The sequence below is a fragment of the Monodelphis domestica genome, chromosome 3 (assembly GCF_027887165.1).
Source record: "Monodelphis domestica isolate mMonDom1 chromosome 3, mMonDom1.pri, whole genome shotgun sequence".
NCBI lineage: Eukaryota > Metazoa > Chordata > Mammalia > Didelphimorphia > Didelphidae > Monodelphis > Monodelphis domestica.
In genome coordinates, this window is record NC_077229.1 from 498,617,721 (window position 1) to 498,632,612 (window position 14,892).

The 14,892-nt window shown below is 40.0% G+C and overlaps 1 protein-coding gene across 18 annotated transcripts in view; it reads right to left on the reverse strand.

Annotated features, from left to right (window-relative positions):
- The window catches only part of MAST4 (microtubule associated serine/threonine kinase family member 4), an 818,549-nt gene that overhangs the window by 13,035 nt on the left and 790,622 nt on the right, over window positions 1-14,892 (reverse strand). For 14 of the 18 annotated variants that reach the window (XM_001381429.5, XM_056824829.1, XM_056824828.1 and 11 more), the window contains 4 exons: window positions 14,520-14,755; window positions 6,857-7,057; window positions 3,675-3,904; window positions 3,124-3,246 (listed from right to left, as the gene is read on the reverse strand). In XM_001381429.5, the coding sequence (XP_001381466.3) occupies window positions 3,124-3,246; window positions 3,675-3,904; window positions 6,857-7,057; window positions 14,520-14,755 (790 nt within the window). The remainder of the gene's footprint in view (window positions 1-3,123; window positions 3,247-3,674; window positions 3,905-6,856; window positions 7,058-14,519; window positions 14,756-14,892) is intronic. The other 4 variants (XM_056824832.1, XM_056824831.1, XM_056824830.1 and 1 more) reach the window with 1 other exon arrangement.

A 14,892-nucleotide genomic window follows, 5' to 3' on the forward strand; every position in this document is an offset into this window, starting at 1 on the left:
TATGGAGCAGAGGGGAATTACTGGCTTTCTTAACTGTTCCAACAATTAGTAAGAGTTAAGATAACTAATTTTTCATCCTAATTTTGCAACTGGCTAGTCACATGTGCTCTTGGGTCACTGAATGGCTTTGTGTTGAATGTAATATGAGTACAATGTATTCAATACCAGTCAGGTAGGTGTAGACATCACTATGGTTAGAGAAACGCCAGAGAAAGGAGAGACATCTATGGGATGAAGCCCAACCTCTCTTTTCCTTTGACCTGGCCTTCAAGGCTTTCCAAATCTTGCCCTGAGTTTTATAAACTTTTATGCTCTAGCCAAGTTGGGAGCCACTCCCTGTCCCTAAATAAATCTTATATTTTTATCCTTTTCCAAGGTCCTTCTGTTTCAGGTTTTTCCAAAGGAGGAAATTCTTAGAGCACGTGGTAAGGATATTCCTGGGACAGTTTTAATTGCAGGCTCAGAATTAAAACAAATACCACAGAAGAGGAACAGTGTAGCTGAAAGGAAAGAGTCCTAGATAGAGAAGTGAGAAGTGGCATTCAATTCAACAACAAACTCAGCAAAGTGTCTACTATGTAGAAAGCCCTACTGTGCACAAGAGAGGACAGGTTGCATGGGGGAGAGAGAGGCTGGCTTCAAGTCTGGCCTCTGACATATGACTGTGGGAGAAGTTCATGCCACCCCTCCCAGAATAAGCTAATCATTTCTTTTTTTTTCCTTAAACTTTTACCTTCCGTCTTAGAATCAAGGGCTAGGCAATGGGGGTTAAGTGACTTGCCCAGTCACACAGCTAGGAAGTATTTGAGGTCACATTTGAATCCAGGGCTTCTGGTCTACAAGCCTGGTTCTCAAACCCCAGAGCCACCCAGCTTCCTCTAACTGATAACTTCTAATCTCCATGGTACAAAGAGCCTTGAATACTCAGAAATGGTCCCAGCTCCCTCGCCTCCTAAACCTTGGTTTACTGGGCAGATATTCGACTCTGGTTTCAGCTCCACAGAGCAAGATTCCCCTTCTCCTGGGCTTCCTCTCCTCTTTCTGCTTCCTTTTCTGATTTGTCCCCCATTGGAGGGAAAGCTCCTTGATGGCAGGAACAGTCTTTCTTTTGTTTACTGAATTGAATAGATTGAGTTGTACTCTTGAGGACAGTCACGGATGCACAGTTTTGAAGTTTCCTTATGTGGAAAGTGGTTTCATATGCTGAGGAAATCTTGTCTAGATATACACAAAAAGATAGGCAAGACACTGATCTCTCTCGCTCTTCCTCCTTCTTCCTTCCCCCCTCCCTTCCTCCCTCCTTCTTTCTTTCTTAGCATTGATACAGTTCCAAGGAAGAAGACCGGTAAGGACTAGGCAAATGGGATGAAGGGATTTTCCCAAGGTCAAACACCTAGCAGATATCTGAGACAAGATTTGAACCCAGGACCTCCTGACTGTAGGCCTGGTGGTTCATCCACTAAGCCACCTGGTTGCCCCAAGGAATGTATTTCTTAATCCCTTTGTGTCTAACCTGGCCCTTCTCCACTACTTATTTCTTAGGGATCTTGGGAAACTATAATGAAATTATAAACTTTGGGGAATTTGGCTATGTTCCTAGTTTCAGAGCATGACTTATCAGTCTTTTTTTTTTTGTTATAGTGCTTATAAAGCAAAAATCACAGCTACCATCTAAAGAGTGCTGAAGGTTTGCAAAGGACTTCACAAACATAATCTCATTTTAGGCTCACAACAACCCTGTGAGGTAAGAGTTATTATAATTTATGGATGCAGGTAGAGATTAAGTGACTTAGCCAGGGTCACACAGCTCTGTGTGCCTGAGAATAGATGTGAACTTGGGTTTCCCTGACACCAAGGCTAGCATGTTCTTTTCTCCCCCAAGTCCCACCATACTTAGTGACCCGCCTTTCTCTTGTGGAGAGGGTGGAGGAAGAAGAGATTCTAGAACACAGCTTGCAAGTGTAACATACCCTTATCTGACACAGTGGCACAAGAAAGCAGATGCCTTTCTGTGTCCAGTTAGTGACACCAGTGGTCAATGTTAACTACTAAATAAATGCCTCTGCTCAGGAAATGTCTGTCTTTTAAGCATGGAAGTTCCAACATGATTACACAGCTCACTGAGAAGATAATTGAACTCCTTGTAGCTTTTTTCATTTCATTACCCCGATTTCTCCTCTTGAATTCTCCTTTTACTACTTGGAGGCTGGATCCTCCGCTTGAATTTCCACAGTATGTAGTACTCCACAGCTCCAAGAAAAGCAAAAGGGCCTCCAAAATGTCTAAAAGCAAACTCCATGACATGTGGCGACTTTCTCCGTGCCTCGTCCAGTGTCCTGAGACACTCTGCACCGATCAGGGGTTGGAAAGGAGCTCTGAACAGACCTAACAGTTTCATTTTAAATGCCTGATTCCTGTTTGGGACTAGAACAGCAAATCAAAGGATTACCGAGGTCCCAGAGCTATATGGGGCTGGAAGGGCTAGTAATTTTTGTTTGTTTTTAATGCTGTGTCACAAAGGCAGCTTGTTTACAAGATAAATTTCATTACAGAACTGTGTTCAGTGTTCAAATCTCAGTTTGTTTCAAATACCTTCTGTTTTGTTCTAATGCTTCTAATATTTTCTAATTCTAATAAAATAGATCTCAAGGTACTGTATTATTTCATCAGCAATATTTAAAAGACAAGAAAGCAATCACACGCCATTTGGACCAATTATTTCATTGTGATCAACCTAAAAATGGGGTTTGACCTATTTTCTATTTGGCTACTCCAATTTTCACAATTTGTTATTACATATTTGCTCCACCACCATCACTTCCAGAGGCAGTGCCACTCCCCAGTACACATCTGCTGATCTCCTCTCACAGTTTTATTGACATTCCTTGAGCAGATTTACAGGATAATCTACTAAGGAATCTAGAGGGTCACACGAAAATGCCCTATTGGATAGGTGGCCTATACAGTGGGTTTCACTGTAAATAAGACAGTGTCCCAGAATGGAAGATAAAGGAGCTGTCCAAGGCAGGAGCAGCCATCAGAGACAGGAGCAGAGGGTGGGAAGTGAATGGGACAGAAATGTATTCTGAAGCAGGATTTTTGGTCCCATGTGGATATGCATACCTTTAGTAGCAGCTCAATAACTTCAGTGTGTACAAGCCCATGTACTGGCTCTCCATTGATATGAGTGATCAGATCTCCAGCCTTCAGTCCTGCCTGGTACGCTGGACTCCCTTCTTCTACATTCTAAAAGCCAAGAGAAGAGTATAGCTTTGGTAAATAAAACCTTCAAGGGAACTCGCTGGAGTATGTTGCTTTTTCACAAAAGTGTCAAAGACAAGAGAACTAACTTTGACCAACACCTTGACTAATTAGGATTCTAGATAACCATGGATGAAGCAGGCTACTTGGCTCCTGAGAGACTCACAGGGCAAAGGGAGATATATTTAAGGGTGTGGGACTTTGATTTGCTTTCCTCTGCATATTGGTTATGAGGTTTTTATTTGACTTTTTTGTGTTTCTTTTCTCCCAATGGGGAAGGTGGGAGAGAGAAAAAATAGATTTTTGTTAATTTTTTAAAAAAATTAATGTTTTTCTATCATCCTAGCTCTTGCTGTCAAAAAGTATACATTTGTTTTTCAATTCAATAAAAAAATTAATACCATGGTTCTTACCCAAACTATATGATGAACTGTGTAGATGTCACTGTCACCCACATACACTCGGATTGCCCGGATGGTGAAACCATATTTCTTCCCTGAGCTATGGATCACAATGGGCTGATGGGGACTTGCAGAAGCTGCAGAGGAGTCCCGACTGGGGGAAGAATCTCGGGAAGAAGATGGGTCAGAGGACAAAGAATGGGGAGACATCGGACTTCCCAGGGGAGAAACACCAAACATATCTGCAACAAAGAACCCACTTGTCAAAGTCAATTCCTATAATACAAAATACAAATAGCCATAATCACAAGAAATCATCTGGGAGAAGAGGCTTGATTGAGTGATTGGACCACTTACCCCAAAACAAAGTTATTTCAGTGAATATGGAAGAAAAAAGACAACAAAAACACTGAGAACTGGCACTGATCTAAAAAAAGACCCTGTCAAATACACCTTATAATTTTGAAGTTATTACTATTCATACTAATTTTTCAAGTAACACTTTCAATTTAAAAGCACATCCCCCCTACTTCTTTAAACATTTTGATAATAATGCACACAAAAGATTTTTTATTTTGTTTTGAGACTGCTCTGATGAGCTTCAAGTTGCTGGCTTTTTATTGCTTAATTAAGAGGAAACGAGGACATGTAATCACTTGTTTTGAATCAAACCTTACACAATGAGTACTAGACAGGCTACACTAACAGCTGCCAACATTTCAAATTTTGAACTTCTCAACTTTAATAATTTTAATAGTGGATCATTTTCCCTCCAAACACGTCATAAGGAAAACAACTTAGCAGTAGTTTAAAGTAATGTTTCTGAGCATCAAAAGACAGTTGTGATTATACAATTCATCAGGAAGCTCAGAAATACTGGTGCCTATATAAAAGTGTAACTCATTGCCATAGCAATAAAATGACCGGCTTTCAAGGCGTTACTCTTGCCATCAATAATCTGATTCCTGAGAGGTCTACCCACCTAAAGGAAGTGGTTAGTTAATTTAGCTTCCTTCCGTCTTTCCTTCTTTCCTTCTTTCCTTCCTTCCTTCCTTCCTTCCTTCCTTCCTTCCTTCCTTCCTTCCTTCCTTCCTTCCTTCCTTTCTTCCTTCCTTCCTTCCTTCCTTCCTGCCTTCTTCTTTTGAAGAAATAATTATTTTCCATTAGAGTTAGGGATGGGGCCTGGATATATGATTTCATTGGGACAGAACTCCCAGGTGAGGAAATTGCTTTTACTAGGGTAGGCTGTCAACTTCTCTGCAATTTACAGTTTTAGACAGCTTGCCTAGAGCACTGAGAAACCAAATGACTCTTCAGGGCCACATAGCCAGTGTCTATCAGGGGCAGAACTTTCATCTACCTCTCCTTGACTTCGGGATCAACAAAACACTTGCCCTTTTGCTCTATTCTCTATGTTGTTTCTTGGCTCTGTTCCATTAACTTAGACATTCTGCTCTACCCAGGGCAATATTTCACAACTGGTTTTAGGGTGCTGGAAATAATTGGGAGGGGACACATTTAAATAGGTTTGCAAAACACTTTACATAGACCATCTCATTTCATTTCATATGCAATTTAAAGGTATGACGGGGCGGAGGGAGGGCAGAGGCAGCCAGCTAAGTCACTCCTCAAATGTTTAGTAAGGATGTATATATTTTCTGTTTTGCATGACTTCACACGTATAGTGGGTATCATATTGCTTATATTCTCAATGGGTGTGATAGAGCCTGAGGGAGGGAGAGAAATTTGGACTTAAAATTAAAAAAAAATGAGTGTAAAGAAAGAAAAAAGTGTGTGTACATGCACTTGTAAAACTTCTTTTTCATCATTAAGAAGTCATGTGGTATTAATGGATACAGTGTAGTAGAAAAGAATTGGGTATAAATTTATGACACATTCACTAGCATTGGTAAGTCACTTATCCTCTTCCTCATCTGCAAAATGGGTATGATAAAATCCATATTACCCTATCTTACATGACTATTGTGAGGTTCAAATCAGATAATACATACAAAGTCTTCTGCAAACCTTTAAATGCTATATAAATGCCAGTTGTTGATACTAATATTTTTTAAAATAAAGGAAAATCTGGACCTCTACTTATCCTCTTCGTGAATCCTTTACAGCCTAGGGTGCCATTTATCACCTGGAAACCAAATTCACTCCCAGGAGACCAGTATGATTTAAAATGTGGGCCACATCAAACATACCTTTTCCATCAAGCAGCACCACTGTGAAATACCATCTTACTGTGGTTTACAGTAACACAAAGGAATATATTTTGCAGCTCTGAGTGGATATTTATGAGAGCAAACTGAACTTACAAATGAGCATGTCGATGAACTGCAAATATGGGGATCAGAAAAGCACATACCAAGCTTCCCTCTCCACTAGTGTGAATATAAAAAATGGAAAACATTCTCATCCTAAGCAATTTTTTTACCACTACAAGCCATCTGCCAAAGTTATTCTATTTCCATTTGGGATCTTCTATCTGTTTTCTGCCTGGCACATCACAATGTTGCCACCAGTGTCCATTCCACCTTCGTAGGTGGAGATACATATCATGGACTTCAGGGCTTATGCACTGCTGACAAAATTAGGCTTTTGAGAAATAGCTCTTACACTCCCCAAAAGAACACAGCTTCTCTAGACTGTACAAGCATATAAATGAACTGAAGCCAAGTAGGACAAGGCATCTTAGCTCAATAGATCAAGGAAGGAAAACTTAATTCTTGCACTGTCTGATTCACAATATCGCCATGTCTCCCCATGTCTGTTTTCTTCATTATTAAAATGAGAAAAACCCTCCCTAGCTCCCAGACAAAGCTATCATCAGCTGTTTTTTAACATGTAAAAAGGGGTCTGTGCAAATCTCTACATGTGAACTGCAAGGATTCACAGAGGGAAAAGATAGTTATTTTCAGGACACATTGGCCTAAAAATGACAGGAATTTAAAAGCTGCATTAAAAGGAAGGATCTCAACTCTTTTTTTCAGCAGATGAAGAAAGGGACACACAGACATAAGGAAATAAGCCACCAGGTGCCCTGTGGGAATGACAAGGCTCAGGAGACAGAAGTTCTGACTTCATTTATGCCAAGAGAAATCTCATATTTTGATCAGCATTCCAAATGGGGTAAGAAGGGAGCATGCACAAACCATACGATTTCATGCTAATAGATTTATCTCTACCTCCTGGGATCATGAGGGACAGAGCACTGGCAGAAAGGGACTTTGTGACTTTCCCAGAGATTTTCTTTTTCTCTGTGCTTTCTAATCGCTGTCGAGCCATTTGAGAAGCGGGTTCACTGGATGGCTTTGAGGAATTATCTGTACTGTCCACACACTCGCTCCTTCCATTTATCTGATCCAAATGCTCTGAAAAACTTCCAACTGTACAAAGAAGAAGGGATAAATACATTCAGGAAAACTATGGATCATGAGAGAGAAAGAGAGGTAGGGTGGGAAGCAGAAACATAGACAGAGACAAACAGACAGAGAAAAGAAGGAAGGAAGGGGCGATGATGACAATGGCTGGAAAACATCCTGCCTTGCTAATGAGTTTATACAACATCAGTGAAACATTAAAACATATGACCGATTTCAGCAAGGTGAAGGAGGAGAAGGAAGAAGAGGATTGTCTGCCTTATCCATGGATGAATCTGCCCCTGACTCTGGCAACAATAACTTCATTGTATTACAAAGAGAATAGACCTGTGATTTCATTGATATTTGGAATCCCCAGGTTGGAGAAATTTCTCTGCCAATGCAGACTGGCATTTTGTTTTCAACTTATATTCTAAAAGATACATAAGCAACGTTGGAATGACTTGTGCAAAGTCACACACCAGTATCTTAAATTACTACACCACATTGGCTCTATCATGGAAAATAATTTTCAATAAATGATTTACTTTTCTTACTTTCAAAACAATTCTGTGTCCTCTGTAAGAGAATTCTTTGCTCAATTATAAGAAACACAACTAAGAATCAAACATCTGGATGCTCCAAGGGCACCTCAAACTTCACAGATTCAAAATGGAATCAACCATTTTTCTCTCCCCCTACCCTCCAGGAAAGCTGCCTCTCCTTCTTGATTCTCAATTTCTGTTGCTATATCCTCTTGATATGGGGATCAGGATGATTCTTCCTTTCCCCTCATTCCTCATATCTCTCATTCCTCAGTCAGAGTCCATTAAATGCTGAAGATTTGCGTTCCATCTTATTCCCACTCCTTCAAGCCCTCCTTTCCTCTCACCCTTCTCCTAACAGGTCTTCCAAAGTTGCCCAAATAATCTTTCTATTAAAATCTTCAATCACTCCCTAAAATCTATAAGATAAAACATAAACTTCTCTACAAACACCACCATAGGCTCTTCCCCTTTCCCCCATTAACTGATATCAACTCTCTGTTCCTTCTCCTCCTCATAATTTATAATCTGGGGAAGTCTTTCAAGGATTTCCATTTTGACTTTTTATGGGTATATACACAATACACACATGAATATACATATATACACACATATACATATATGCAAAGGAAGAATAAGATATCTTAATGTAATTGCAGTTTTTCCTTATGTTAAATTAAACTGAAAGAACTGATCCTCAGAACATGGCATTTAGTGGATTCATTTATGTTAATGGCAGATGGTTTTGAATGTACCTCTATGACTCAGTGATACGTGTCTATATACACATATATGCATATTTACATATACAAGCATGTGCATGTACAGACAACCACATACACATATCTATCTATCTATTCACCTGACCATAAACTCTCTTTAAAAACAGAAAGGACGAAGTTCATCTTTCTATAATCTATTAATTCTAACAAAGAGAAATCCCCCACATACTCCATCGCCTTCGGGACTACACTCACCTACCAAGGTGAATGAGGCCACTGTGACAAATCCCGATTCCCTGTGGAAGTTGCTCAGGACGTGCATCACTACCTATTTTAAATCTGACTTACTCATGACCCATTGACTTGTTTTTGAAATGAGGTTTTCGGCTTCCCTTGCTTCTCCCCTGTGGCAGCAGATGCTTAAGGGAAGGGGGCCTCTCGGAAGCTTGCCTTCTACCCTGGGGGTATCCTTTCTGTGTGATATGATAATGTCGTGCAGGAGGGTGCAGGATGGATGGAAGGCTCTGAAGACAGGCTACTTAATCTATACTTGATTAGAGAAAAGGCACACCCTCTACCGGAGTGAGGAGCGTCCCTAAGCACCTGAAGGGCAGAGTGTCTACACCACGTGACAGTACTCTTCACCTTTCACTCACAAATGATTCTGCTTGGCTGGTTTTGTCCTAATCATTGACACCACTTCCTCTCCTCCACAGGAGGAGTATTCATAATCTTATTTGAACTTCCATAAGCCACTATACAAAACTCCTTTGTTGTTAATCACCTTCATTCAATCCTGGCAAGTCCTTAAATATCATTAAAAGCACCCAGGCGCACTAAAAGTGAGGGGCAAGTACTTTTAAAATTGCTTAGCAATTGAAAAGAAAACTTGAATAAGAATTACTACAGGATTTTAGATCAGTTGTTCCAGTTGTGTTCAACTCTTCATGACTCCATGTGGGGTTTTCTTGGCAAAGATCCTGGAGTGGTTTGCCATTTCCTTCTCCAGCTCATTTTACAGATGAGGAAACTGAGGCCAACAGGGTTAAGTCACATGTCAAGGTTACACAGCTAATGAGGATCTGAGGCTGGATTTGAACTCAGGTCTTCGTGAATCCAGGCCTGGCACTTTATATATAGGATTTTATATAGGACCATAGATCTAGAGTTAATGAGATCTCATAGTGGGCAGCTAAGTGGCTCAGTAGATTGGGAGCCAGTTTTAGAGATGGGGGGCGGGGTTCTGGTTTCACATCTGGCCTCAGACACTTCCCACCTGTATGACCCTGGGCAAATCACTTATCCCCTATTGCCTAGCTCTTACTGCTTTTCTGCCTTGGAATCAATATGCAGTATTGATTTTAAGACAAAAGATAAGAGTTTTTGAAAAAAAGAGAGATCCCACAGGCCATCTAGTTCAACTTTTCTAGGGCCACATGAAAGGTAAGTATCAGAGTTGGGATTTGAACCCAAGTCCTCTGACACTCTAACTAGTGTTCTCTTTCAACAGTACCACATTGCCTTGGTACATCTGTGTTATCAAAACAAAACAACTCAGCTCATTTTGTTGTTGTTGTTTTTAAGCTTTATGTGTGGTTAAACTATAGGTCTTCCTTCATGTGAAGTCTTACTTAGCCCACGTATTTTAGTCTGATCTAAGGAAACCCTGTGGGAGCCTGGAACTGAATTACAATCTGACCACAATGAATGTGGCGCTTTAAGTTTCCTGTTTTTTCATTTGATCCAATTTAATTAAAGGTCCAATGAAACAATATAACTTTATGGTACATAACCCTTTTTATGATTTGCAAATAACTAAATCAAACTCTACTGCTTTATGTACCTTGTTCAATGTTGATCTATTTACTTATAATGCATGCAGTAGTAGCTAATATTCCTGTAAGGGCAGCTAGGTGCCTCAGTGAATAGTCAGGAAGACTGAATTCAAATATGGCACTAGACATTTACTAATTGTGTGACCCTGGGCCAGTCTGGAGAAAGAAATGGAAAACCACTCTAGCACCTTTGCCAAGAAACCCCCAAATGGGGTCACCAAAGGTCAAATATGACTAAAAAACAAATTAAGAACTAACAAGAGCTTTATGAACCAAAATTCTCATTGTATATTAATTAATTTTTTCCTATTAACACTGCATCTTAATCAATAGAATAAAGACTAGACTAGAATATCCTAACGTTATTGCAATTTTCCCCTTATAATTGAGATGAGATCAGATCACAGAAGCCAGTAAGAAGAGACTCCCAGAACAGCAAATGCAATGGGTTCCTTTATTTCTGTTAATTAGCAGGTGGATTTTGGCATCTCCATGATGATATACTTTCATTTTCACAAACATATTCAGATTCTAAATCAATGAGACAATGAAAAAAAGAGCAAATATGCTATGTTTAGTTGGGTATTTGTACATAAATATTAGGAGGGTATGTGTGGCTCTCTCTTCCTCTTTATCTCTCTGTCTCTCTCTCTGTCCCTCTCTATTCTCCTTGTCTCTCAACTTTGCCTAATACTAATAGTAGGTACTGTCACTTTAATGTTCTCTAAATGTCAACAGGGCGTGTGTGTGTGTGTGTGTGTGTGTGTGTGTGTGCGCGAGCGCGCGTGCATGCAAACATGCATGAGATGGCAGAGCCATATAAAAATCAAGAAATTTAATTTTATGACAGTTACGGTCGTCTGATTCCCTAATTATCCTAGGCAATGAGTAGCTGAGCTCATCTCCATTCTGGGCAGCCCTTCAGGTCTTTGATTATTTTTAATGTGGATATGGGGGAGAGAAAGAAAGGGGCAAAGGGAAGGAAGGTAGTTTTAATCTATTCATCTAAATGCATGGCAGGACCTGGATAGACATTTTAAAATTATGGAAGTGATCAATCAAACCCTGAGACTCTCCCCCTCCCCCTGATTCCTACTACTCAGTGGGATTGACAGGGTAAGCAATAATACGTAGCTTCCCCATTAAGAAACAATTAAAATGAATCTAAAAATATAGTCTTTTTTAAAGTGGCAAAATACTAAAGCAGTAAGGATTCCTCTGAATGATTTGAGAAAAAAAAAGCTTAGTAATAAGGTCAGAAAGTGAGAATTAATGATCATTCAAAAACCTTCTTGAGCTCCAAGGGCACGTTCCCCACCTACCCCTTACATTTCTAAGTTGTCACCTGGTTGGTGGAAATTTCAGCTCTGAGTATTTGAAGATATCCAGCAAGGAAGAGTGAAGAAGAGATATGAAGAAGATGGGATCACAGCTCTAAAAGTAGAAGGAATCTTAAACTCCATCTATTCAAGTCTCTTATTTTTCACATGAATTAGCTGAAGTTCCTTTTGCAAGGTCAAAGAGGTAGTGCACATAGCAGCAGAATTTGAACCCAAGTCCTCTTACTCCAAAGTCAGTCCTTTTTCTATTCTACCATACTGGTTAATTTTAGGGTCTTGGAAGAAGGGGTTATTAGGTCCTCGGAGTCACTCATAGCATTAGTACATAGAATTGGCCAATTAGGCTTCTTATTTTTCAATTGTATCTGACTCCTTGTGACCCCATTTGGGTTTTCTTGGCGAAGATACCAGAGTGGTTTGCCATTTCCTTCTCTAGCTTATTTAGTGGAAGAGGAAAATGGGACAAAGTGACTTGCCCAGGATCACAAAGCTAGGAAGTGTCTGAGACTAGATTTGAGCTCAGGAAAGGGAACCTTCCTGACTCCAGTTCTGGGGCTCTACCCACCATAGCACTTAACTGCCAATTAGACTATTTCATGAAAATAATCAGTCCAGGTTTGCTTTTGTTTTCATGTCACTTCATTAGATAAAAGCATCCTCTCCCTGAGGACTGACCCAGTTTTATTTTGGGCTTTACTTCCTTGGTCCTCCAAATATCCAGAACTGAATGGGGATTCATTAAGTGCTTGAGAAATTGAATTCACTGAACATTATGAATGAATCGAGTTATTTCAAAACCAAATTGTAGGGCATAGCTCTAAAGGTAGACGGGATGAAAGAAGCTATCGATTCTATTCACTAACTTTATAGATGAGGAGACTGAGGTCAGGAAAAATCAACTATATCCTAATGCAATGGAGAGTTTAAAGGAACCCTGGGGTGAACTGTTTTGGTAAAACCAAACTATCTCTAAAATGGAAAGAATCCCCCTCTGCATTTTCTATGCATTTGTTTTTTACACTTGGTTTTTTAAATATTGGATTTTTGTGTGTGTGAAATAAGATTGATCTGCATTACTGTTAGAAGGCATTCACACTCTGCTAGGCACTACAGAGAACACTCAAACAAGCTGATCTAATACATAAGCTATTAATGTTGCATGCAAGTAATAAGAAAGTTTCTAGTATTTTAGAAAGATTTCAATGCCTGGGTCTAGTTTTCAATGCCATTCTTTAGAATAAACACTAATAAGTCAGAATGTGTCTTAAGAGGGCAATCAAGATGCTAACGGGACTGAAAAAGAAACACGCCATAAAGATTAGGTAAGGAAATAAGGAAACAAGGGATAGTTTGCATCCAAAGAAGATGATTAAGGTGTGTGTGTATGTAGGAAGTAGGAGAGCTACTTCAAACATTTGTGGAAGATTAGATTTGTTCTGCTTAAATCCAGAAGGAAAAAAATAAACCAAAACCAAAACCAAAACTACAGTCAATGGGTAGAAGAGTTATTGGCAGGGAGAAGGAAGGGGCTTAATGTAAGGAAATGAGTAGAGTTGGGGATAGGACTTATATTATTGGTGTCCGGGAATGTCCTCTACCTATGCAGGCTGCCAATTTGCAACTTAAAGCTGACTTGGAGGATTGCCTGAGTTAAGAGTCATATGCAGTGTGTGCCAGAGACTTAAACCCAGATCTTCCCAGCTTGTGGGCCAGTCCCTAAGGATGCTGTGCCATACTGTTTCTCTTCATAATCAGATACTTCACTGATTGGTGAAGTCATCAGTATTACGGACATTCCCTCTAACAACACAGATCGCAACTCCTCTTTAAGAGACGGCAGTCTAGTTTCGGTGACTGAAAACTTCACCACCTTGCCCCTAACTTGATGATATGTTTTTTTTGAATACTGACTAGGCTGCTCCTCAAATGAAAGATTTGCAGTCACTCACTGGGCTTGCACTTGAGAATTCTCCAGATCTGGATGAACTGCCAGACCTTGCATTCCACTGAGAACCCAGGGTGATAGCATCAGCAATTGTGGATGTCTCCAAAGTAACCACTAGATGGCTATTTGGGGGATACCTTAGTAGGCTTTCAGTAAGTGGTGGGGGTTGCACTAGGTAAGGTCCCTTTAAAATTTTTTTCCCCTGAGGGCCCTTTCAGTTCTCAGAGGCTATGATTTGATGGAAAGTAATAAGGTCTCAACTTTTATGAACAGAATCGAGAAAGTACTATGAGTTTTAACATCATCCACAGAACCCTAAACTGGAAAAAACGACTTTTTAATGAATGAATTACTGTTTTATTGAGACCCTTGTTTTTGGAAGCACTAAAGCCAAAGTTCAATTGGCAATCTGTCAGAGTGGTTGTGGAAAGGATTTAACAGGATATAGAAGGTTGGACTAATTAATGATCTTTAAATTCCCTTTCTATTCTAAGATCCTTTCCAAGTATAGTTTAAATGGTACCTTCTACGTTAGACCTTTCTAGATTGTGCCTATCACCCTCTTCCTCTGCCAGTTACTAGCACTTTGACTTTCTAAATTACTGGGAATCTATTTTATATGTTGATGACCTCTCCCCCTCCTTACCTCACCCCTTACTCTGAAATATAAATTGCTTAGGGGCAAAGATGGTTTTGTGTGTTTTTACTCATTAGCACCTAGTAGGTGCCTCATAAAGACTAGTTGAATTTAAAGGATCTTATGAGTCTGAGGACAAATTTGCATATCAAATTCTACCTGAACAATCAATCATGCACTCCATCAGGATTGACTTCAGTGGTTTTTAAAAATTAACATTTAATATTAATTTTTCATTAAAATTAATGTCACTCATGAAAATTAAAGCTGTGCCTCAAGATTAAGGTAACCATGCTTCAGTATTATGCCAATGACAAGAGTAGTGAAGGAGATGATTAGGCAGGGGGAGAATGCAACAGAGGGACCAGAGATGTCTGCTGTTAGAGATCCTGAAGGCCAAGAAGCCACTTCCTAACCAACCTGATGGTGCTAGATTGGCATAAACCTCCATGCCAAACTCCTTACCGGACAGAGTGGAGCTGCTGATGGTGCTCGCTGGTGTGGTGACCTCAGGTTCATCCTGGACAGACTCTTCAGAGGGAAGTGCTGGCTTTTCAGGCTCCTCTCTAGTTTCCCGAAGACATGCCGTGGGCTCATTCTGTTCTCCTTCGGTTGAAATAGCCAGTTTGGGAAGCAAGCCTGAACTGAGTCTATGTTTGTTACTCTCAGTATCAGAGGAGTTGGATGTGGATAACTGTTGCCTTAAATTACAAAAAAGAAAGAAAGGGAAGAAGGGAGGGAGGTAGGAAAGGAGGAAGGAAGAAGGAAGGAAGGAAGCAAAGAAGGAAAGGAGGGAGGGAGGAAAAGAAATACAGAATGAGCTGTTAAAAATATTGAT